The 26,706-nt window shown below is 28.1% G+C and overlaps 3 protein-coding genes across 7 annotated transcripts in view; 1 reads left to right on the plus strand and 2 right to left on the minus strand.

Moving 5' to 3' along the window:
• Positions 1-10,836: 10,836 nt before the first annotated feature.
• Positions 10,837-15,493, minus strand: LOC101264280 (SHUGOSHIN 2). Of its 2 annotated transcripts, none has more exons than XM_010314285.4 (11): positions 15,204-15,493; positions 14,456-14,647; positions 14,324-14,361; positions 14,078-14,186; positions 13,942-13,965; positions 13,787-13,855; positions 13,377-13,418; positions 13,201-13,297; positions 13,070-13,121; positions 12,624-12,963; positions 10,837-11,247 (listed from the first exon to the last, which is right to left on the minus strand). In XM_010314285.4, exons 2-10 carry the CDS (start codon positions 14,597-14,599, stop codon positions 12,675-12,677), a joined length of 864 nt encoding a protein of 287 aa, XP_010312587.1. In that variant the 5' UTR covers positions 14,600-14,647; positions 15,204-15,493; the 3' UTR covers positions 10,837-11,247; positions 12,624-12,674. The 2 variants fall into 2 exon arrangements, with proteins under 2 accessions (XP_010312587.1, XP_004250037.1); XM_004249989.5 differs by having other exon boundaries at positions 14,456-14,655; positions 15,204-15,432.
• Positions 15,494-18,209: 2,716 nt separating this feature from the next.
• On the minus strand, positions 18,210-21,755 carry LOC101264582 (uncharacterized). Of its 4 annotated transcripts, none has more exons than XM_004249990.5 (5): positions 21,408-21,755; positions 21,001-21,219; positions 20,854-20,917; positions 19,572-19,643; positions 18,210-18,515 (listed from the first exon to the last, which is right to left on the minus strand). In XM_004249990.5, the coding sequence occupies exons 2-5, from the start codon at positions 21,171-21,173 to the stop codon at positions 18,510-18,512; spliced, it is 315 nt and encodes a 104-aa protein (XP_004250038.1). In that variant the 5' UTR covers positions 21,174-21,219; positions 21,408-21,755; the 3' UTR covers positions 18,210-18,509. The 4 variants fall into 4 exon arrangements, with proteins under 4 accessions (XP_004250038.1, XP_069147801.1, XP_010312588.1 ...); XM_069291700.1 differs by having other exon boundaries at positions 21,640-21,709; XM_010314286.4 differs by lacking the exon at positions 18,210-18,515 and having other exon boundaries at positions 19,353-19,643; positions 21,408-21,745.
• A 3,818-nt stretch (positions 21,756-25,573) lies between these two features.
• The window catches only part of LOC101254353 (nuclear pore complex protein NUP88-like), a 28,529-nt gene continuing 27,396 nt past the window's right edge, over positions 25,574-26,706 (plus strand). The window contains exons 1-2 of the mRNA XM_069291630.1: positions 25,574-25,931; positions 26,021-26,263. The gene's annotated coding sequence lies outside the window, so the exon portion shown is untranslated. The remainder of the gene's footprint in view (positions 25,932-26,020; positions 26,264-26,706) is intronic.

Raw genomic sequence — 26,706 nt, forward strand, 5'->3', positions numbered from 1 at the left:
ATAAATCACAAATATAATCTTGCTACTTATACTTGTTACTATAAGATTCTTAGTACACAAGAGGGACATTTTTTTTTTTTTTTTTTAAAAAACTGTTTTTAAAAGTAAAGAGGGAATGTGAACTAAAGAATCCAATTTGGGGACTAATGGGGGCTACAATGAATCTCCTTCCTATGCAAAAAAAAAAAAAAAGAAGAAAGAAACACACATGAATGAACACATTAATTAAAAGCAGTGTCACATTTTTGACAAAAAATATTTTTGTCTGGGGTTTCAAAAGTTTTTTATTTTTTGCATAGTCTTGATTAAGAAAAAAAAATTGGTAATTTAGTATTTTTAGTATATATTTTTATCAAATGATAAATCATTAATTTAGATAAATATTTCATCAGATATTGACTCGTCAGTAAAAAGATTTCGATAAAAATATATTGAATACATTATCGATAAATTTTAATTTTGATGTATTTGAATGTGAAACTTTATTCATATATACTAGTGAAAATCTTCTTCTTCTTTTTCTTCTTCTTTTTTTAATATACATGTCAACTTTAAATCATGGCAAGATTCATCTAGAAATAATACCTCATTCACAAGATTTAGATTACACACAATCAAGTTTGTTCAATTACAATATAAACTAAGAATTTGTAATTAATACATTTAATTATTATATATTTTAAATTCAAGCAAAAAAGTTCCCTAACAAATTAAAGAAATATATATAGGATTTGGCTTGCAAATCTTGAATTAAAGATTTGTTTTGGACTCTTATACCAAACAAGTGGAATAATAATATATAATGGATCCAAGCTAGTCTGAAAATGTTGATTTATCCACAAATACATTTTTTTCCTTAGGTTCACACATTTATAAGAATTTAAAGGGTTGATAAATTAGGACTATAGGACTTGTGCATGTGGACAGTGGACTTAGACAAATAAGTAAATAAATAAATAAATGAAATGAAAATAATTCCTTTATTATGAGTATGTGTATCATAATTTTTTTAGGGCAACTTTCACATATAGCAAACAAAAAAATCATATTTGTATAATATAGCAAACTTTGCATAATTGCGCTCCATAGCAAACATAAAAACTGTATAATTCGCTATACATATAAAAGTGTATAATTCGCTGGCCTAAATTGTATAATTCGCTAGCCTATTTCGCTGCAATTGTATAATTAGCTTTGCATACAGTTGAATCGAATTAAAATGTATGTATATTGCATAATTATAAGTGTATAGCAAGAAGATATATGTTTTTCTCGCTTTATACAAAAACAGAAACACAATATATACACTTCTGTTGTATAAAGCTAGAAAAAATTGTATTTCACTGCAATTGTATAATTCACAATTGTATAATTCTTTGGCCTTTTTCTCTGCAATATTTGAAGTAAAATGTTTGTAAATTATATAATTAAGTGTATAACACGAAGATATACATTTTTGCATGTGTATATACAATTTTCTCTCGCTTTATACAAAACAGAAACAGAAATTATACACTTCTGTGTATAAAGCGAGAGAGGCGAGAATGGGAGAGTGGCGAGCGAGACTTCTGGGAGAGAGACGCCTGGCAAATTTTTGTCAATGTTTGCTATGGAGCACAATTAAATCAAACCCTAGCTATTCAATTTAATTTAGGTTATTAGTTTGCTATTTTATACAATTTTCCCACTTTTTTATCACCGGCGTATCTAGATTAATTTGTAAATATTTCAATTAATTTAATAAAATATATGTTATTTTTTATTAATATAGGTATTGAATATCGTTAAACATGCTGGTGGAATGAAACTCTAATAATTTTCAACACACTTTATTTTGACCATTTATTATTACATTAAACCATTTTTGGGTGCTCGATCAAATTATGTATATCTACGATGATAGAATAGAATGGACTACGGAGCCATCTCTTTAGCTACAAATTTAATAAAATTTAATAATTTTAATTTAAATCTTATAATTTCAATGTATCATCATAAATATAAGAATATATAATTCAAAATTCATAAATTAAAAATTCTAATTTGGACAATATATAATGATAGAATATTGAAAGTTGTGGAATATTTAATGTAATAAACTATTTGGTCAAAATAAAAGATAAAGGTAAGTAATGATGGGAATGACACACATATTCCATCTAAGGAATTTTTTTTTTTAATTTTTTTGCTTTGATAGTATATGCTTATTGTTAACCTTTTTGACTCTAATAAAGATAAAATTGTATGGACTAGGAATCATAGGTTATATCTAATTAATTCTGAATTATTTTTTTCACTTTTTTTTTTTTTGCCGCATTGTGAAAGCGACCTCGTATTCTCTTTTTCATTGTAAGCCAAAAATTCTTAAAAGGTGGTGCCTTGCATTTGTGTTTAAATTTTTAGAAATTAATTTGAGTTTAAATAGAATTGATAATTGATCGAAAATAATTAATATATCTCATAAAAATAGAGACTAAAGTTTATGTATATCCTATCATCTCTAGATTATATGTATAAAATTGTACTGAGATATTATTATGTATATGTGTATTATTTTTGGTGAAAAAGTTATAGAATCGATAATTGATCGAAAATAATTAATATATCCCACAAAAATAAAGAGTAAGTTTATATATATCCTATCATCTCTAGATTATATGTATAAAATTATACTGCGATATTATTGTGTATATGTATATTATTTTTTGCGAAAAAAGTTATCTTAAGATTGCCTCATAAACACACTATTTGTAATGTTATACTTTTTTGTTGAAAGATTTCACTTACTTGATAACATTATGAACAATTTAACTTAGCAAAATCTTAATTTCCTCAAGTAATTAAAAATTAATTTCTTTTTAACTATTTCTCTCTTTAAAATTCCGTTAGAATTCAAGGGCAAAACGAGACTTTTTACTAATGATATAAGTAATACTAAACTAAAAATTTTATCAAAGGTGAAACTGTTGAATTTTCAAGTAATACAATGACAAGTTCGAATCTTCATAACAAAACCTTTTATATAACTAAATTTATCTTTTATATGTAAATTATTTAAATTAATATAAATATTCGATACGAGTAAATTTTTTGAGATTTTGGAGGGAAGATATAATGTTTATAGGGAGAAGGGATTAATGGTAGGGACAACATGAAAACCTTTTAGAGAATAAAGTAGGTATTTTTGGAGAAAAATAAATAAATAACGGCTTCTATTTTGACTCAATTTATTCACAATTTGTTTTTTTTTTTTCTCTTGGGTTCTGTTCCACCACGCGTTGGCGTGTGGGTCCATCTGTGGGACCCATCATGTGTATTCTTATTGGCTCATCTTATCTAAAATGTTGAGTGGGCCCATGTGTTCATTTTCTAAAAAAATAATAAAAGATTTCGGAGAACAAAAATGATAGAAGTTAGATATGCTTATCATCCGAGCAACTCTCTCGTTGAGATATAAAGAGAAGGTTAGAGAAACAAGTCCTTACTTACAAGTAAAAGCTCAAATAGTTAACCAATTAAATTTTACGATCCTAATTTTCTACATTTATCTTTTTGCTTTATTAATAGGATTTTCTAATTATTAATTTTTTTTAGAAGGATAAAAAACGCCTTAAGATATTGAAAATGACTTAAGTTTGTCCTCTTTCCTCTTATAAGATGTTAATTTTTAAGTTAAATAATATTTATTCATCCAATTATTAGGTTATAATTATCTTTTACAATTAAGGATAAATCACATTAAAAGGATAAAATATATTTAGCTATAAAGAAAAATTGGAGCCAATAGTTAAAAAGAGAGACATTTTAACACCAACGATGTTAATGGTAATTTTAATGGGTGGAAAAAGGTTATATTTAAACTATTTTTTATATGCTAGCTATATTTAGTTTTTTTGTTTTTTATTGAAAGACCTTAATAGATTTTTTTTAATTATTTGATGTTCGATATTTTCATTAAGACATATCTATGATATTTTAAGTCGAAAAATCACATATTGAGAATAAAGTGTTTTCTAATAAAAATAAATTTAATATTCAACTCAATCTCAAAACTTCTGATGAAAAATGAACGAGTATTTGTCACTTTACCGTAACCTTTTATTGATATTGTTTTAGTAATCTTCCTTGCCAAACCTGAAAAAGATTGAAGTAAGCATAGGAGATTTTAGGAAAAGGAGAAGTGGAATTTTAGAAATAATAATCGAAAAAATAAAGTTTATTTTATTAGATTCTAATTTTAGAAAAGGGAATATGCACAAAATCTTTTTAATAGTTTATGTCCGTTATATTAAATTGTTAAAATCATCTTTACAATACTTTCAATATTGTAATCAATACGATTTTAATGTCTTTATGCACCTTTGAATATTTATTTAAACATTTTTCTTACATTTAATTACCATGTAATTTTCTTTATGTGGACCTTTAAATATTTATTTTAACATTTTTCTTGCATTTAATTACCATGTAATTTTATAATTTTCTATTTTTTAAAATTCATTAATGGTGAGAACTATTTATTCAAAATAAAAAATGTTATGGTTGTCTTTTTTCTTTTCTTTTTTGAAAATTAAATTATATACTAATTCAATATTGCACGTATTATATGCCCCTCGTGTGGAAAAAGACATTAATACATTATGAAAATAATAAAGAAATTAGGCCTTGAGATTTATGACTTCCAGCTGGATTATTTATTCAACTAAACCAATTTTTTGTGTAAAATATTAAAGTATACAATAACTTGATTATAAAAGAAAATATGTATTTTCAAAATATGATAATAAGTGAAAAGGATGTTATAAAACCAGATTAAGAATAAAGTGTAACTATTATTATTATTATTATTATTATTATTATTATTATTATTATTACTACGTGAAATATGTTGCTCATTAACTTGTTTGGATTGATAAATTTTAAGTATTTATTTATATAGTATTTGAACAAAATAAAAAAGTAATATTAAACATTTATTTTTAAGTTAAAAAAATAAAAATGAGCCAAAACTTTTTATGTATAACTTTTGACTCGTAAGTAAAAAATTATACGACTTGAAAAAATAAGAGGCAGAGGCATGGAGCTATCATATAATGTGCGAATTTTAATAAATTTAATACAATATTATAAATTTGATATTAATAAATTTTAAATTTTTGCTTCGCTTTAAAATAAAATACTTGCACATTTGGTACAAATAACAAAGTTGGTCCTTTAGGTTTGAATTTTTCACTTAATCATACATTTTTTGCAATTTTGATCCTTTAATTTTATCTAATACTTATACTTTTTGGTCTTTGTCAAATATATAAAACAAAACTCTGATGATTAAATCTAACGATAATTATATATTAAAAAAATAACAATATTTATAAAATATCATCAAATCCAAAAAGCTAGACAAAATACCAAATCCAAACAAAAAATAAATAAAAAAAAAAGCACAAAATACAAAAACTACACAATCCTCCAAATTTGAGTAAACCGACAAATCTTTTTTGTATCTCCATAATTTTTGTTAGATTTGACAAATTTCCATTAATTTATATTTTCTGACCGTTAATATTTATATTAAATTAATAAATATATATATATCACTCGAAGTATGATTAAATAAAATATACTTTAACTTTACTGTTTAATGATTAATATTAAATTATTTATTTCGATATAAACTCCTTCCGATTAACAGGGTAGGAATACTCCTTCTAGAATTCTTTTTTCGTCCATTAAAAAAGCCATTTAATATTAATCAAAAATAATTTGACAAGATTAAAGTATCTCTTTCCTAAATTGTAATTAGTGACTCGACATGTTAAAATAGTATATATGTATATTATTAAGGAGAAAATGATAATCTGAATAGAAGAAATATTATTTTAAAAAGATCTTACGTATAAAAATGAAAATTTGTCGATTTTTTCGGACATAAAACTAAAAATGATTGTGTAAGAGATCACAAAATCAGTTGACCTTTAGGGAGGAAATGATCACTTTAAATTCAGCTTATCTATAAATGGCATGCAATTTTCAATGAAATAATAAGTAATTTTGGAGTGTCTTGAAAGTCAAATTTCACTCATTTTCTCATGAATCTACAGAAGATAATTAAATAAAAATGCACCCAAAAAGAAAAAAATAATAAAAAACACATGAAGGTGAAGTTGCACACTAAGCCAACATGATTTTTACAATTTTTCTTTTTACTTCATAAAATTGTATCACAATTATACAACATTATCTCTCACGCACAATAATTGATATTATGCATTAACCCCTCACACGTGTCGACTTCCTATTGGCTTATACCTTCTCTTTATCACTCATCAATGTCACGGGATTCGTGGATCTATATGAACTCAATAATTTTACGCATATTTTATATATATATATATATGAAGAAATTTGTTACTGCCTTTGTCTCAAATTATATATAAAATTATATATTTCAAATTATATTTAATCTTTTAGAAGTTTAAGATTTTTATTTTTTTTTGCATTTTACCCTTAATAGTTGAAGTTCTCGAAGACTACAAACGCATCAATTATGAGTAACCTTAGCCTACATTTTCATTGTAGTATTTTAGTTCTACTAAGTGACTTCGTGACTTCAGCCTATTTTTTTCTTACTTCTAGCATAGGTCTTCGCCACGTCAAACAGACATCTCCTAGTGATATATGCCTACACGATCGAGAGATTTGAGATTAAGCACAGATTAAATAGGCTATCTAAAAGCTACAACAAATAAAATTCTTTTTGAAAATAAATCATTTATCTATCTTAGATATTTTTTAAGTCTGGGTAAGGCGGAGGGAATAAAGCAACATGTAGGAGGCTGAAAAGTTGAATTCTTTATTTCATTTCCTTTTCTTACTGATTGAGTGTAACTTATGTGATCGATTATGATGAAAGATCCCGCTAAGATCTCGGCACAAGAGGAAAGAATCAACTTCAATCGTGATATTATGATTATTGAAATTAAATACGAATGAAGGATAAAATTAAATAGTTAATCCTCCTTCTAACAATTAATGTTTTTCTCGTGAAAAAAAAATCATGACAAATAATTTGAAATGACAACTTGGCGAGAATAAAATATTTACAATTTTTTTTAATTAAAAATTCAATTATTGTGTATATTAATTTGTGATCGTTGTAAACCACAAACTATATATGTCCTGAACTTGCCTTTGTTTCTCATAATGAATATTTACAAAACATGAGACAAAATCCTAAAAAATTCAATTAATGTAATGGAGGGAAAATGATGTAGTACTTAAACCTAATCATATAATTAACAATTTTTTTGCCTTCCACTAACCATATAACTAACTCCACTTGATATAAATTAGTATTATTTTTAAAATCCATTTTATTCATAGTAGAGTTAATTTAAATTTAAAATAAATAAATGGATATATAATTGATGGGATAAAAACTAGTGGGTGAGACAAAATAATTACAAATATATGATGTTAAAATTGTAAGTCTCATATTTATGAGAACTAATCCATTAACATAATTAGTGACAACCTTAAAAAAATAATACTTCAATGGCCTTTTCTAACCACTAACGGCCATTTCAGTTGAGTCATAATGAATACTGGTTTTTTGATTTTTCATATTATGTTAGGTATTTTTTTTGTCTGTTGATAACTTTTTTAAAATTCGATCAATGTAAATTTACGATAAGATTTAATTATTAGAATAAATCACTCCTTATAAAGGTGTTTCTACATACTTATGATATGATTTGAATCAAAAACCTCATATTAAAATAGAAGGAATACTTATTACTCTATTATAATCATTGACGATGGATCATTATAATATGTCTCTCCTTATTCTTTTTTTATTAATCCTTTTAAAATCATGAAATTATTTTATTGTCGTATAATGAAATTTTGTTAGAATTCGAATTCGGAACAATTGAGGAATATATATATATATATATTATGGTGTAAAAAATATATAATTTCGTCATATTACTTATTGATATTGGGGGTATGTAATTTTAGCGACTCTATTTTTTATACTAGTAAATAAAAAAACAATATTTTAGAAAATTACTATGGTTCAAAAATGTATTACAAAAATATTGTGCTATTTGAGGTTCCAACTCGGAACTTCTTCATTTAAATAGACCTCCATTATTACTACGTCAAAGACCTAACTTTTATCAAGAGTATCCAACTGTAAATATATATCCTTTAAATGTAAAATTTGACATACAAATACAACATAATTTTCTGAAAAAAGGATATATACTCGTGATTTTTTTCAAAATTAACAAGTGCACTAATAAAGATAGGTCCGCCTCTGTTGGTGTATGAAATATACAAAGATATTTCATGTGAATTATCCTATGTTTTAGATCAGATAATTAATTTCATTATTTTAGTACAAATAATGAGATAAAATAATTCAAAACTACTTCGTATCCACAATCAAAATATAGATTAAAATAACTCATATTTTATTTCGAAATTATTATATATATTCCACCAATAAACGATGATTTATATACTTTTAAATGTCAATTCTTGATAAGACACCACTTGACTCACTAATGTTCATTTTCTCGTTTTAATGGCGGGAAACTTAATTAAACTACAACTTTTCCACCATTTTGAATTTTAGTTGAAATATATGAATTTCCAAAAAATTGCAATAAAGTACCTCAAGTTAAGATTTTTGCTTGTATTGATCACAATTATGTATAAAAGTGAATTTAAGATCTAAAGTCGATAAATTCGAATATAATGTATGTATACATTCATATTTTAACCTTTTGGCATATATAGTTTGAGTTGAAATTATTAATAGAAACTTATGGGATCAAATTTTGAATATAAATTCATTAAATAAGTTATTATTAGATATTAATTAAGATTTCTTAGTACGTAATTACTCATAAATTATAAATTTTGAATTTAATTTTGTTAAATCTTATCGTATTTCAAGAGATGTCATTGATCCAAAATCAATTACAATTCTTTTTTTTTTGTCGTAATATCCATAGTGATATCCAGTCTATTTTCACGTTACTATAAATTAACAAATCCATGCACCGTTTTTGGATAAGACTTTTTTTTATATCATAAAGATTTTATTTTCATTATTTTATTCAACAAATAGCAGGAAAATAAAAAAGTCATCCTTTCACTAATTATATTTTTTAATATAAGTTCGTGCCAAAACACGGTTTTAGTGAACTGTATAAGAAAATGATGGATGATAAAGTGAAATTAAAAAAAAATAAAAGTCTTTTTCTTCCTTTTTCAACTTCACATTTGTGAGTTGCATGTGAAATTTTTGTTATTTTCCTATAATACTAGAAGGTTTTTTTTTCTTCCTATTTTTTGCCTGTCAATTTTGTCTTATGATTTACAACAAAGGAAAATATTATATTTAATGTAATCTCATAAATCGTATCTTGGAAGGATACGATGTACGCATATTTTATTCTTATCTTATAAATACTTTAGTCATAATTTTTATAGAAAAGGTTCGAAAAATAAAAATAGATGAATTTTGAATCGGGTGAACAACGGAGTCAATCGATAATCTTGTGTTAGGAGATTCGAAATCTATCTATGTACATAAAAATATTACTCTATATTACAGTGTAATTTCTTGATGAGAGATTCGGATGAACACTTTCTCATTCCTACTTATAAAGATGAGAAATTATTTCTGAAAGACCCTCGTGAAATAAATTTTGTCTCGTGATTTGTGATATTTTAAAACTTTTCAAAGGTTCTATATCACCGTTTTGAATAGTACTTCCCATATTGGCCATAAATCATAATTAGTAGTCTTTATCTGTCCCTGAACTTCTAATTAATTTTTTAAATTGTTTCAATTTGTCGCTATCAACTAACGTAGATGAAAGATTAGTGATATTTTATTAAATCAAAATTGGAACATAGAAAAGTTTAAATTACGTATATCGTTTCATCTAAGAACTTAAACTATTTTAAAAAGTAAAGTACTTTTAATATATTCACTTATGAATAATGGTGAGACTCAAATGTACGATAAATATAAAGAACACTTGCCTCCTCGGATAACATGTTGAATATTATGAATTTTTTATCTAAACATTTAAATTGTCAAAGAAAGAATATTTTTTTATTTATTTAAGTCAGCTAGAGGAAGAATTATACACCTAAGGATTTTGAAAATGAAATGAAAAAGATATTGGTTTGCATTATTTTTTTGTATGATACAAACTCATCTCGATTCGTTTATTTATGTTTTTTTTAAAAAAAAAATTAAATAAGACTTGAAGATTTGTGTGTGGTTAGTCAACCATAACACTCGTCACACACAAAGAGAACAGTCTGATACACAATGCATTTTTCGTTTAAAAATTTCAAATAAGGGTCACATCCTTGTAAAGGGTGTAATTTAAGCAGCAAAACACTCACCGCACAAAAAATGACAATTCAGTACAAAATGTATCCCATGTTCGGAGTTCAGAAAAGGGTTGCATCCTCGTTCTGAGAGGGTGCAATGTAAACATCTTACTTAGATGAAAACATTAATGATTGATCCCACGACTCGAACATGTATTCTATAGCATCACAACACTCACCGCATCGCGTTCACAAGGTTCAAAAGGAGGTTGCATCCTCATTCTAAAAAGGTGCATTGTAAGCATCTTATGATGCAAACATTAGTGGCTCATTCCACAACTAGAACTTGTTATAGCATCACAATGCTCACCACATAAAAAGAGGATAGTCTAATGCACGATATATCCTGCGTTCACATAGTTACGAAAAGAGTCTCATTGCGAAAGGGTTGGGTGTAACATAAGCATCATACTCTGAAGCAAAAAATTTACCCAAAGACCATTTTCAGAAAATAGTCGATACACCACTTGCACAACTAAAACGAAAAACTGCACAATAACCTAAGTTTACCTCAACATAGTCAGATGATTTTACTATGATTTGTGTTCACCCAACTTCTTGTCAAAGAGGGAGACTGTTCACAGCGGTACCTTTCTAGTTTTTCGAAAAACTACATAACATATCACTAATTGCTTATATCCGTCGGTCCTGATAGTGAGCTAGCTCCTTTCAGAAGTGCACACAATCCTTAGGTTGCGATGTAAGCTTACTAAAGAATTCTGAGCAATGGTGAAAGTAACAACTAACCATGTCCTCCTTGACAACGAGGTAAACTCCCATCATGCCAATGGATTCAGACTGAATGTACTCGAGATATCTGGGATTCTGTGTCAATACAATGAGTGAATTTCAGAATGGCTACAGCAAAAAATCAATTAGATGCATATATTGGCAACAATGTAACTGGATTATACAAACACAACATGCTTGTTGAACTACGAGCCTTTCATGTTGGACTAATCAGGGTTTATAACCTTTTTCAACTTGCAATATATAGAAACAGATTCTAAGGAAATCATTAACATGTTGCAGCAAGGAAACAATTGCTACTCTCATTTAATTGATAACAGCAGGTACTTGATGCATAAACTGCGGCAGCATTCACCATGCACGCATTCAGAGAATGCAAATGGAGTGGCCGATGGCTTTGCGAAGCATGGAGCAAGGATGAATATTAATGAAAACTCGATGTGCTATATCATGTGCGACCTTTTTTTTTGTTGTTTCTACTTTTATCGATGACTACATGGGGTCTGGATACTTCAGAAAGGTGAAAACTATGAAATGTCATTTAGTAAGTGTTAATTTAAGTATCTATTTTCACCACATACAAACAGTTTCATGGTAGTTTTAAGTCAAATAAACTACTTTTACAAGGCAAATGCATTGAAGTTTAGAGAAAACAAGATGATAGAACATAGAAATTACATAAAACAATATATCTTCATAGTGATTGATTACAGTCCAGAATATACAAAACAACAGTTCAGTGGTAAAAATAATGAAATTCGAAATCACAAACTGAAACCTGTAACATGAAATGGAATAAGAAAGAACATATTTGTAATAACTTTTCTTAAATTCTTCTTGTCAAGGTATCATTACACTTAATCATTCATATAATATATATCTGCTTGATTTTTATTTGCATTTACATCTGCAAACTCATCCCCCCACCCCCCACCCCAAGCATGCATCTACAATTCATACACGTAGGTTATCATCAATGATTAAATCTACCTGAATTCTAAGTATATAGAGCAGCCATGGTCAACACAACTCTATGCATTTACTTCAACAAAATTATCACCTATTACCAAAGAAACTGCCAACTTCCTTCCTATGTCAAATTCTAAATCTTCTGTACTCTACGAGCAAATAAAATGAAGAGCAAATCCCTCTATTGAACCAACATATGGACAGTATAAAAGACATTAGATTACTGTGGCAAGTACGCCAGATGCAGTCATCAGTCCAAAAGCATTAAATCATCAATCACCCATAAAAGAAGCATCTAATCAAGATTGTACATGCAGAATTTTTTTTTAAAAAAAAACATTTACTCCAGAAACACATAAGCGATGAAATTCTTGGTGGATGGGGAATATAACTTTGAAGGGGCAGAGATAGAATTAGTCATACAAATTTCAACAAAATATTATAAAACTAAACCTGAGAAAAAGTTCAATGGAGGATCTTACCATTCAACACCTGCTCCAATATCAAAAAGGTAAACATAAACTGCAGGTTGTTCATTGCGGTCTTCGCATTTTTATATTCACAGGAATTTCCCTGTAGGACTGAACTCTCTTAGCTGCCTCCCTTGATGGCCTACCCAGAGATGCTCTTCCGAAGGGTGTAGGTTCAAACCTCGAAGAAGGGTGTACATCATCGGATGACTTGCATACGGATGCCGAACCATTTTCTTGCACTGGATCACTTAATGAATGCAGAGCACAATTATCTTGTACCTCGAAAGAATCTTCACTGAGTTTCAGCGCCTCAGGTTTAAACCTAGCAGACTGCCTCCTTACGCATGATCTGTAAAGACAACAAATTTGTTAGGAAAATTCTCTTATAAATGTTTAGAATCTGAACTTTAGATAAACCACCACTTTACTCTTCAAGTTAACATGCACAGCCTAACCTTTTATTTGCCGTCTTATCCTCACATTGAACTTGCTCAGAAGAACCCATGCCTATACATCATATAAAAACAATAGCTCCTAAATACTTATTGACAATAAATATCATATCACACCAAGAGGTTACACTCACTCTTTGACTGGGCTCTCTTTTTGAGATTTCTGGCTTTCTCGGTGTCTCCTTTTCTTAATGATAGATCTCCTGCCTCCTCACACTTCATGGGTTTCACCTTATGAATATTGACAGCAAAAGAGTATATTAAAACCGACTCTACGACATTATGGGATTACCAAAATCGACTTATGTACCTCATCATTCAGATCTTGGCACATATTTGTTCTCAATTGCTCCTAATTGAACAAGAAAACTTCCTCAGACAAACAGAAAGAATTGACAGTTTTCTACAACAGTACACCCAGTGTATTCCCACAAGTGGAGTCTGGGGATAGTAGAGTGTACGCAGACCTTAACTCCACCTTGTAGAGAGACTGTTTCCAATAGATCCTCGGCTCAAAGGAAAACATATCAAAGCAGATAGAAAAAATAAAAGGGAAATGAAGAAATCATGGCAAAATACTAGTAGAAAGCATGACAAAGCATTCTGAAAAGAGAAACAATAACTACAACAAGATAGTGTGATTAACATATTAGAGATGCCAACAATCAATAATTAGACAAAGATGCAGAACTAATTTGAAGATCTCTAAACTGTACTCACTTCTGCTTCAGACTTTCTAACATTAAGTACGCCCTTTATGCATCCAAGCTCATGTTGTAATGTTTTGACCTGATATCAGCCAAAATACCATTTACATAAGCTTATGGGGAAATTTAACATCAAAAGAATATCAGATAAAAGCATCGGATGCTTACCCTATCTTTATTTGAATTTAATTCCTGGCGGAAACAGAAGGGAAAAAAAAATAGTTTTAGCACCATGAAAGGAGATCAAATGTTCAGATAACAAATGAAAACTTTGACGGGCTCAGAAATGGAAGAGATAACAAACCGCAAGCATTTTAGTGTTTGCTTGAGCAAGCAGCTGATTTTGTTGTTGCATTTTCCGCACATTAATTCTCAGTTTCTGCATCTCTACCCCAGTTATTTCAATAATCTTGCTATAGAGAAAGAATCAAGGAACCGAACAACAAATCGCAAGAAAAGAGGCACTAGTACCATTATAACGTACAAAATTGACCCAAAACTATTCGACAACTGGAAAAGTAAGTGTCATTCATCTGCAATTAAAGGATACTTCCTTTCGGCTAACATCTTCATCAACGCCATATTTTCCTGGATCAAAATTTCCAATAAAGCAAATTAAGCTAAACTAAAGCTAAGTCAATATATTTAACACAATAAACCACTAAACAAACACAAAGTGTACCTTCTGGATCCTTTCTAGATACTCTTTCGAAGCAGCTGGGATATGTTCTGGAGTCTTATCTTGTCTAGACAATCTCTTTCGCAACGGTAAGTTACTGATATCAGCAAGCTTTTTCCTTGGACTATTCCTGGTATTAGCCTCCATTGCCTTCACTAATATTGTTTCATTCACCGATTTTCCCCTTCCCTAGACCTTGATTTCTTCGCACGAAACAAATTTTCCTTTAGTTTAACAAATAAAATTCAACTAATTTTTCCATAAAAGAGAACTAAAACATCAAGTAACTAGTCCTAAACTAAGATAGAGAATGAGACACCAACAACATCTCCTACAACACGCGAAGAAATACTAAAAGGCACGTGTGAATGTCATTCATCGCGAGACTCCAGACTAAAGGCTAAATTGGCTAAACCATCAGTTAACGAATAAATACGAGCAATAGAGACCACCCAATACCTAGCAAGGAGGTGACGAATGCAGTAGACGAAAAAATTCAACTCTTTAGCAACTGACAATCTAACAACTAAGATTAAATCAATAATTATAACAAATAAAGGAATTTGTACTGAGATTTACAACATCTGATAATCACTTCATAGCTTATAACATTAATATTCCCTACTTAATCATGCAGTTCTGCGCTATAGGGTTTCAGATAATCAGCAACAAAAAATCGAATACAAAATGCGCAAAATAGGAATGCAAATTAGGGATTTAGTCAAATTGAGGAGAGGATGAAGAAACTTACAAGTCGATTTCACCGGAACCTCGCCGCCGAGGGCTGTAAACTTCACCGTCGAATGGCTGTAAACTTCACCGCCGAAATGCAATTTGAAACTTGGGGCCGAATGTCAGTCGGACTTTGGGTCCTTATTCACGATCCATTTGGCTACCTGTTTAAAACATATTTAATTTTTAAAAATTTACCTCCCGCTCCGTCTCTCCCTTTTTTTTTTTATAGATAGATAGATAGATATAGTGGCGGAGCAACATACATCTGAGGGTATAGATTGACACCCTTTTGTCGCGTAGTTAGATAAAAAAAATAAATTTGATGTGTGTGTATATATATATATATATATCGCATATTGTCTCTTTTTGATTTTATGCAATTTCACTTTTTTATATTTTGACACCTTTTAGTCAAAATTCTGACTTTGTTACTGTGTATACATCAATGAATGTATCAACGTAGATTTTGATACTTGATATACATGTATTTATGTGTGAATACACTAAATATTTGATACCAGATACACTAATAATATTGATATTGAATACACAAGATAAATTAATTATCATTACGTAAATACATGCAATTGATATTGGATGCACTGATATTTTAAAAATTTAATGAAACTCATATACGTAACGAAATATAGGTATTGATACACAGAAAAGTGAGAGACTAGAGAGTCCGGCGAGCAAGGAAGAGAGGTCAACAAGAAAGGGAGAGAGGCGAGTGAGAGTGTATCACACATGAAATAAAATGTATCTAAAATAAATTATGCCTAATTTGACTCACATTTATTTGAGATGTATATATTTGACATGTCATATACATGTATTCAAAATAATGTTTTTCTTGTAGAAAATATGATCAACGGATAATAAACACCAAAAATAATGTGTTTTGTATTGCTTCCTCGGTTTAAAAACTTCTTACATGACTATTTGTGTATTTTTTGCTCAATTCAGGCCCATATATTTGGAATATGTAGAAGGGAAATTTTTCAAAATGTCAATATTTTAGCATTTAAGAGGACTCATTAGCAACAACTTCAATATTTAGTAAAAATGTCATTTTAGTTTGTTATGTGTGTTTTTATTATTTATTTTTATTTAAAGAATATAATTATTTAATAACAAATAGGAGAAAATTAGGTGGGGAATATTTCAAAAAAAGGCAAGCATCCTTAATTTTCTCATCAGTTATATTTTCAAATAAAATTTAAATTTTTTTTTCTCCAGAATTTTTACCTTTTTAAAATTATATTCATTCCACAATATATTCTTATATTTATTATAGTTTTTTATTAGTTTGTATTCATTCCAATAGGTATGCCGAATTTATCTATATAGTCATTTAAGAAATATATTTGTATTTTTACATATTTTTTCCCTATATAGTTATTTTTTTTCTTCAAAAATCCTATATGTATTCATTTCAATATGTATTTTATTTGTATTTCTATTTATTCTAGTTTTTATTTAGAATTTTGTATAATAATATATAAAATACAAAAAATTAGTATGATGAAAAAGTGAATGAAATATAAAATTGAAAAGAAATAATTAAATATTTGGTGTACTCATTCTTAAATAAAATACATAACTAGTTGAATTACATTTAGAATAAATACAAATTAGAAAAAAATATCAAATTCAGTTGACATACCTTTATTAGTTTGTATTCATTCCAATATGTATGTCAAATAAAATGTAGCTATTTAAGAAATACATTTGTATTCGTATATATTTTTCACTGTGTATTTATTTTTCTTTTCAAAATCTTGTTTCCTTTTCTAAGTCGTATTCATTCTAATATGTCTATTATTTGTATTTGTATTCGAATACAAATAAACTAATAGAAAATTGTTCTTCTTATAAATAAAATACATAACTAGTTGACATACATTTAGATGAATACAAATTAGGGACAAATACAAGATTCATAAACCATACAACATGAAATTTTTAATAAATACAAATATTGATAGTATACATAGTGATTTGAATACAAATTAAGAAAGCATACCAAATTCTAAAAAAGAACTATAAATACAAAACAAACTAATGGAAAATTGTTCGCGATCTTCGTCGTCTTTTTCAAGATCCTCACAAGTAGACAAAGATTTTGCATTTGCGTTCTGAATTTGAGGAAGGTTTGCACACCAATGAGTCTTGTAAATGTTCTTACCCTCTTTCTTCCCTCATTTTAGCAGCGGATCATACATTATACACTATTTGTTAAGTAATAAATAAATTAAAGGATGAAAAATCACCAAAAATTGGTTGATTAAGATGAATACCTCTAGTAAGCCTCTTGGATTCAGCCATTGGAGAGTAAATCATAACGGAAATTGAAAAATACAAACAACATTTTTTTAAGACTTAAACAAAAATAAAATTAAAAAAGAAATCTGAAAATAGGATAAAGATTAGAGATACCTTAATCAAAGGGATTCTTGTTGATTCAATTTTGGATTAAAAAAACAACCAAAATATATGGCAAAATAATATTTGCAACTTGAATGTTGGAGGAAAATCAGAAAAGATAATCATAAGAGAGAAAAAGAATTAAATGGGAGAGAGAATTAACAATTTGAAAAGATAAATATGAGAGAATAATTTTTTTTAAAAAAAAAAGGATATATAGAATTAATTGAAAAAGAGAGATAAAATAGGAAGAAAATTGGGACACATAAATTTTTAAAAATAAAGACATTTTTGACATTATTGCTAATATTTATAAAGTATGGATATTTTTACTAAATATGTTATTTATTTTGACTAGTTTACTAATTTTTCCTTTAATTTAAGCATGGTTAGGCCCAGCATTACAGTTCGGACTAATGCAGGTTCTGCAAAGATCCTCTCCGAAGAATTCAGGATTAGTCACTGAGTTGTTTATTGGAGTTTTAAGGCTACTGTATTCGGAGTCTCTACTTTCTTGTCTTTGTCTGCTTTGTTTATTGGAGCTTTTTTTGTGTGAGTTTGATATTAACAAGTTCCGATAATAGTACTCTGCATATAAAAAATCCATATTTTTGGTTCTTGATTTGATCATTTCTGTTTCAATTGATCATTATAAGTAGGTGCTTCTTTGTCATGATCCTCAACTAAGCGTTTATCGCTACTTTATAAAGTATGTACGCGGTCATGAAAGAAAGCCAGTCCTTTAGATAGACTGCTCCATCGATAGTTTTTGGGTCATCAAGATCGACTTCTCCTCTTGCTCAAGTACAGAATGAACCTCTTGTTCCTGAATTCTTCTGCTATAACTTCAGTGACAGATCTTTGCAAATTTCTGGTTATATGTGACTTGTGGGAGTCACTCCTTTATATATAAGATAATAAAATGGATTATGTCAATAAGATAGTGAGAAGAATATATATATTGATCTTTGTTGTTAACAGTGACATCATTTAGGGCTCTAAATAAATTAACAATTCAGATCAGCAAACAAAACATTGAATAATGCATAAACCAAGCAAATGAAGACAAAAAGATGCATGTCCAGTAAGGATTTTTTGGGAAAACATCCAATCGAAAGAAAACCCAGGAATTTAGTGAACGGGAAATAGGAAACACAGAAAATAAATGAGGCAGAGAAAGGAGGTGTACATTTTTGTTCATAGGATAAACTGAAACTTTGTCTCCCAATGTAGGACACAAATTGAATCTCTGTTGTTTTCCATGGAACATAAAGAAAAGTTTTTCAAAATAACAAATGTAGAAATCAAAGATGCAAGCGTGGAACATACTCCATCGATTTGAGAACACGCGTCAAAGAAAGAAAGGAAGGGAGAAAATGAGGGCACACTGTATGAAAGAAGGAATGGAGAAGATGAAATTATGGATTTACCCTCCGAATGTTCAACGAATCCTTCTCTTATCAAGAATGAAAATGATAACTAAGCATATTTTTCTTTAAAAAATCAGATGAAGTTTACACTAGTGTATTCCTCAATAGGCACCCCAAAAAGATTTTCTCATTGTTCAACTCGATTATGCATAAATCAGATTTTTGTGATATTTCAGTTCTACTCATTTCCAGTAACATAACATAATTTAACCTTGTTAAACTATATACTTTATTAATAGACTCATAAGTTTTTAAGGTTATAAATATTCTTAGGGAAGATATACGGGTAATAAATGCATTATGCAATGTTCAACTAAAGTCGGAACTTCTGATAATCTAGTAACTTAGACAATGCACAATTCATATGTTGTCTAAAAAAGAACAAGAATCGTTCCATTTTTTATTCTGCGGTTCAAGAAAATAAAACTACCAAGTTCATCTCGATTTATTTGACAGAACTCTTACTTTTACCCATTCAATTGTTAATGACTTCATCAAATAAAAAATTTGAGGAGCACCACTAATACCTGCAAGAGGGTCCTGTTGTAACCTTTTGAAATCACACATCTGTCTCTTCCTTGAAGGAGTTGACATTTCAACTGCCGGCACATTATCATGGCAGAATCAAAACAAGCAAACAGTTGTAAGAAACATCACTTTCTTCATTTGTAACTCAAAGTAAAAAATCAACCAAAAGAACGACACTAACGAGCCCTGCTTGTTTAATCAATTCAATCCTAAATTTGTCAGCTCAAAATTCAACATACTACACTATGAAAAGGGAGATGGACTAATTATGGCGATATTCATTAACAAAGTGAAAGGTAAAAATCCTTCCAAAGAGTAACAAACACTAATTCATTCTTATTTTGCGATGAAGCTTTCGATGATGAATACGAACAGAAAAAAGTGAAGTTCAAATGCTTTTTTTAAAAATTCGTATATCAAATGATAATTTCACAAACACATCCACAAAAAATCAGAAAAGATGTTCCGTCAGGAATCAATTCAATTGACAGACTTACCTTACTGTGAAAATCAAAGAGAAGGCGTAAATTAGGGTTCTGCTTCGGATGGTACCTCATCTTGAGAAGCAGGAGCTTCTAGATCAGACTTACTTCAGATAAATTAAAAAAATTTAATACAAGAAATATAGTGAGACTGATGAACAAGAAGAGGATGGTCCACTTCTTGTATCTGCTCTCTTGTATATACTCAAATTCTGCTAAATGATGCCAATGAACTTTTATCAAGCTATACCAATGAAGATCACTACTTATCTCAAATGAAGGAGTGATAATGAGTTTTGTCGAGTAACAATGGTGATTTATTTTATGGAAATGAGAAGAAGAGGACAGTAAGATTTAGGGTTTCATTTCTAAAGAGTAGTGATTTGTGAAAAGTAACAATTAGGTCTTTGGATTAGATTTCTTTATATATATATACTAGATCCTGTTTAGATGACTTTAAACTGATCGTTAACAGCTGATTAACTTCGTTAAGAACCATTTTGGGACATGTCAATTCATTCTAAGCCACTCGAATTAAAGAACAAGATAAAATTCACCAATCTAACACCTTACAATGACAAGTACATGGTGCTCACACACTTGGACAAAAGCCCTTTTCTTTCAATGCGTCCACAAAGATGATATCATTACTTTGCTTTCGACAAATAGATAAGACTTCCACAACAACAAAACATACACACTGTATACTTAGCTGCCTTACCCCTACTTTGTTAAGGTAGAGACGAACTATGATACACGATTATTTAACGTATTTAGTAATTGAAAAGCCATGAACTACCTTAGCGAGGATGATGTCCAATAGATCAGCTCCAGCTCTGGAATCACATAGCTCTTGCTGATGGCTGTTGAACAAACAAATTGAAAAATTAGAAAACAAACAGAAAGATTCAGAGAACTAAAAAGCAATCAGCCATAGAAATTCTACCTAACATGCCATCTGAGAGGTCTGATAGGTTCAGTTATGGTGGCGTTCAAAAGGCCGAGACGCCGTGGCTTGGGGCAAACAACGGCATCCTTCTTATCTGAAATTGAAGAAACGGAGCTCCACATGTCTTCACAGGCGGCGAAAGCACCTTGTTGAATTGCACAGTGATTCATCTTCTCTCTAGCTTGATAATAAGATCTAATTGAAAAAAACAAACACCTGTTCCAGACAAAAAACAGAAAGGGCGGAATTTTAGACAAGAGCTCAGAGATTTTTTTGCAGATCTGGAGTAATTACTCAACTAATAATAAATTCTATATGAACTATGTGATGAAAAAAAATTACAGATCTGGACAAATGATTAAAGGAATCGAGAGGCGGAGATACGCATGTGAGTGCTTTTTAACCTTTTCGTCGAGACAAACGAAGAACAGCCAGCAGAACCAGAAATTAGAGCGAAAATCAATTATTTTGGGAAGATCAATTCGCAGAAACGCCTAAATTTCATCGCACATACAGGAACAAATTAAACGTTTATTCCGCTGAAAAAACTAGAGATCTTCTAAATTTCTTCATAGATCTACGTAAAGAACAAGCGAAGGATTACTGACTAGGACTTCATAACAAAAATTTTTATACCATATATTTAGCTCTTCTGAAATAACTCCAAATATATTGAAATAACACCAGATATTATATATATATATTCAAACAAAAAGCTTATATTGACAAAATACCATCAATTATTTTTGTACCTTTAACTTTTGAATTTAATTTAAAGATAATCACATCATTCTATACATAAGTAGGATGACATAACACAATAAAATCACTTATCAAAAGTTAAAAAGTTTTTTTTTCTTACAAAAGATTATATTATTATTTCAAGAATCAATATATATATATATATAAATGAGGATCTTCAATCAGCTTATGTGGCATGCCTCAATGATGAGAAAAATATATAATTTTTATTTTAATAAAAAAAGTTTTTTAGATTTTTTTTTACACAATAATATTATGTGTATATATATAGATATTTCTATTAATAAATTAGTGAATGAGCATTACACCTTCTAACTCCTAATCTTTCATATTCATAACCTTCAAAATATTTAATAAAAAAATTATAACTCCTAAATATTACACCTATAAAAACTCACTTTGAGATATTCCATGATGGTCATTTTATTTTTATTTTCCTTATTCTTCATTTTTTATACCATTGATTTGTTAATTTTTATTTTTTTTGTCTTCTTTGATCTGATTTTTGCAGGAGAGGGATGTATAATGAAAAATGTTATATATTTTGCATATTTTAATTTTGTGAGGTAAAATGATTTGATATGTCTAATTATCATTAGCACTTTGTTTAGTTGTAATTACATATATATTTGATATTATTAAGTTGAGTTGTTGATGATACAAATCATTATTCTTTTATAGAAAAAATAATTTGTTCATTTTTTTTTTGCTTCTCTTTGTAGTTTTTTGATCTTGTAGTTTCTACCGACACTGATTGTCTTTATTCACTTAGTAAATTTGAAGAATCGTATATTTTAAATATTTTTGCTTGATTAGTTAATTAATTTTATGTATGTTTGTTGGTATTATTGTATGGATTGTTTATAGTTCTCCGGTTAAATCACTAATGTAACAAGAGTTGATTGGTTCTTTATCAGATTAATTAGTTAATTGAAAAAACGTCAACATATCTTATTTCTGATTGCGTCTAACAATATCATCCTCCTCACTGGCTATGAAATTGTTATACAAATATATAATAAATATAATTAATAAAAAAAAGTAATATATCATATCTCAATATAAAGTAAATAAAATACTAAATATTAAATTCAAATATTATATAGCTAAGAATCAAATAATTCGATTCCTGTTATAGTTTCGTATCTCACAATCACATAACAATGATATGGTAAAAATACATAATTTTAACGTTGCATTATTTTTTATATTATTCATATATAATTATTATTTATAGGCCAAATGTTTCACAATTTTGAGAATTTAATCAGCAAAAAATTAAATATTTTTTAATTTTATTTTAAAACATTCGTACGATTACTCTTTTTTTTTGTTGATAATTTCAAAAAAATTTCTATTCCTTTTGACTAACTTTTTAATTCCGTGTCCCTTTTTAAATTTATTTTTAATTAATTTTTCTCTTAATAGATATCTCTCCTATAATATAAAATAAGAGAAAAAGTATATATTGTTCAAAATAATAGTAATTACTAAAAAATAATGTTTATTAGAAGCATATTTGGAGACTTTTAATTATTTGAAAATTTTAAAATGAGGTAAAAAGAAAATATGTCATATAATAAAATAAATCATAAAAATGGTGGAGGATTTTACTTAAACATATTTTTGTTTATTAAAAAAACATGTCACATTTTTTTTACATTTTTCTCTTATTTTTATATATTTATTTTTAATTTAATTTTTATCATAAACTCACACCTCTTCATCTTTCAAAACCTCTATACTTGATTAATACTTATTAATAATACCTATAACTTCCAACTTTATACCTTCATAACCCCAAATTACTTAATATTTAAATTTGTGACATCTTAAAATCACATCAAAAAATATTTCTAACCAAATATATTTATGTTTAGCTTAATTGTCCTCTACTTTAATCTTGTAATGCAAAATTTATCGACAAAGACTTCTCTGTATAGTTATTTTTACTTCTAATAAGAATGATACAAAATAAGATATATAAAAGCGAATAATTGATTTGTTTTATTCCATGAAATTATAAGAGCAAGATCATTACTTAAAGTAAGACAAAAACAATTCTTGAAAACATTAAAATGTATTTGTAGATACGCTTAGCGGCGGGAGATAATCAAAATTATTATGAAGTTATTTTTAAATTTTAAATAAAATATGAATCATGAAAAATATAATAAAAATTAATTAAGAGAATTCATTTAAACATTTTGCTTAAATTAATAAAAAACTTAAGACAAGCTAACTTGATTATGTTAAAATTTAATGCTAATTGTTACTGTTTTACAAATATATATATAAATTAGTAAAAATACTAAAGACGAGCAAACTTCATTCTCTTAATTACGATGCTAATTGTTTATGTTTTCTTAATAGAATTAAATAAGCAAAGACTAAAAAATAAAAAAAATAAAAAATAAAAAAGGAGACTAAAAATAGCGTTGAAATAAATTTTTTTTAAAAAAACTTAAAATTATAGAAGAAAATTTATCAAGGAAAAAATTATTACAGATAATCATTTCAAATATACTTATTACTTAAACATTCATCCTCCATTATAATGATTTTAAAAATTTACTTAACTTTTTATCCTACAGTTTAATTATAAGAAAATATTATTTATCGTTAATAATTATAAATATTCATATTATTTGTGAACAGTTTTTTTATGTTTACTTTATTCAGAAAAAATTCAAGAATCTAATTATAAGTTTTTTTTAATCTTAACATAAAACCTTTTATCATTCATCTATAATTGTTCATTTATTACTTATATTATTATTCATTTTAACAATAATATATTATTTTTATGTTAATTCTATATCACTAAAAATTATTTTACCGAACTAAAATCATGTATCACCCATTTTCTTTCAAAAAATCAATATACAGAGAACTTTATATCTTAATATATAAATATTGAATTGCTTTTTTTAAGTCTTCAAATTATAGGTAGCTTATCTATTACGAATAATTTTTCATATTTCTAAGTCTGTTTTTGAATTTATTACTATTTTAATGCTTTTGATATTTTTTAAAAAATTTAAAAGACTAAAAATCTCACTTTAAATTTCTAACAAAACATCAAAGTTAGCCACATTTAATTTTGAGAACTCATTCAAATGGATAATGAAGTCATAAATTCTTAATTATATATTATAACTAACATAAAATAATAGGTACTATTCAACCAAAAAAAGTATAGATATTTGACCGTACATGTATTTATTTTTTGATAAAATTAATTCATATATTGAGTTGAAATTACAAAGCTAAATGATAAAATTTATTAACAAATCTATTTGAATTTAAAAATTAAATAAAAATGAAAACTTTTAGATACCGCGCATAGCGCGGCTAAGTTTACTAGTTTATTTAGAATCTTAGATATCTATATCTAGTGTGAATTATATATATCTAAAATATATTTGAATCTCGCTCATCTTTCAACCTATTTTTTTGTGTATCTCGTAGCGAAAAATATGTCTAATTATCTTTCTCATTATAGAACTAAAAATTCTTTATTAATTATAAGATATATAATATTCTAAAAAATATGTATATCATATACTAATATATATGATAGGTCTAATTAAGTAATACTTTTCATTTTTTTCTCCTAAAAGGTTGATAGAAATAGTTCACAAATCACATATTTGATATTAAATGTATTAGCTAAATACGATGCGATTAAATAAGAAAATAATGATAAAGAAAAATGGAATATAAGTAATAACAAAAATAAAATTAATTTCTTTTTACTATAGTTAGGAGTTGGGTACGAAAAACAATGAGATTTGAGGCACCGCCTGCATGACCCATTAAAATATTGATTAAAATTAAAAAATATTTTATTTTTTTGCGCTCTCTTTATTTCTTTTTCTATTAAACATTTTGCAGGTGTTGCAGATCTTGCCTCCCAATACACGAATTTTCTCCCTTTTTTTTTCGAATTAATTTTATTTAATATTATAAAATTTTTGATATTTTTCTCTTTCATCTTGTATTATAAGAAGTCATAGAGCTTCTCCTTGTTATCCTTCGTTACTTTTTGTCCAAAAAGACTGACCGTTTCTTCTGTATCTCTCTCTTTAATTATAAAATTCTTCTTCCGGAAATTCTCCTTTCAGAGGGACCAGTTTCTTCACTTCTCTGTACAGCTTGCTCAAGTAAGTTTTTGATTATTCGCTGTATGAGTTGCTGAATTTTTTTTTGATTTTTTGGAGCTGATTTGGAAGTGATGGACTCTTCTCCACAGAAGTCCTGCTAGGAGCAGCAGCGCCGGCGAGGAGCACGCCAGCCGACAGCCCGATCGTCCCCTCCCTTTTCCCGGCGAGTTTCAGGCAACCAACAACCGTCAGCAAGAGCTGGACGGCGTCCAGCGAGGCAGCAGCTCCGACCAACGACGCAGGGACGCCGAGCAACACCTACAAATCGGTTTAGTCAGTTTAGAGCTTTGTGACCATGGTTTATTAAATAGGTCTGCTAAGATTCATCTCAGGTACGAATTTCTTCATTTAAATGGCTATGTATGTCACCTTTAAGCACGAGAACTTACTGATTAGATCTTAAAGTTTTGAATTTAATTTAAGCATGGTTAGGCCCAGCATTACAGTTCGGACTAATGCAGGTTCTGCAAAGATCCTCTCCGAAGAATTCAGGATTAGTCACTGAGTTGTTTATTGGAGTTTTAAGGCTACTGTATTCGGAGTCTCTACTTTCTTGTCTTTGTCTGCTTTGTTTATTGGAGCTTTTTTTGTGTGAGTTTGATATTAACAAGTTCCGATAATAGTACTCTGCATATAAAAAATCCATATTTTTGGTTCTTGATTTGATCATTTCTGTTTCAATTGATCATTATAAGTAGGTGCTTCTTTGTCATGATCCTCAACTAAGCGTTTATCGCTACTTTATAAAGTATGTACGCGGTCATGAAAGAAAGCC

The sequence above is a fragment of the Solanum lycopersicum genome, chromosome 11 (assembly GCF_036512215.1).
Source record: "Solanum lycopersicum chromosome 11, SLM_r2.1".
Lineage (NCBI taxonomy): Eukaryota > Viridiplantae > Streptophyta > Magnoliopsida > Solanales > Solanaceae > Solanum > Solanum lycopersicum.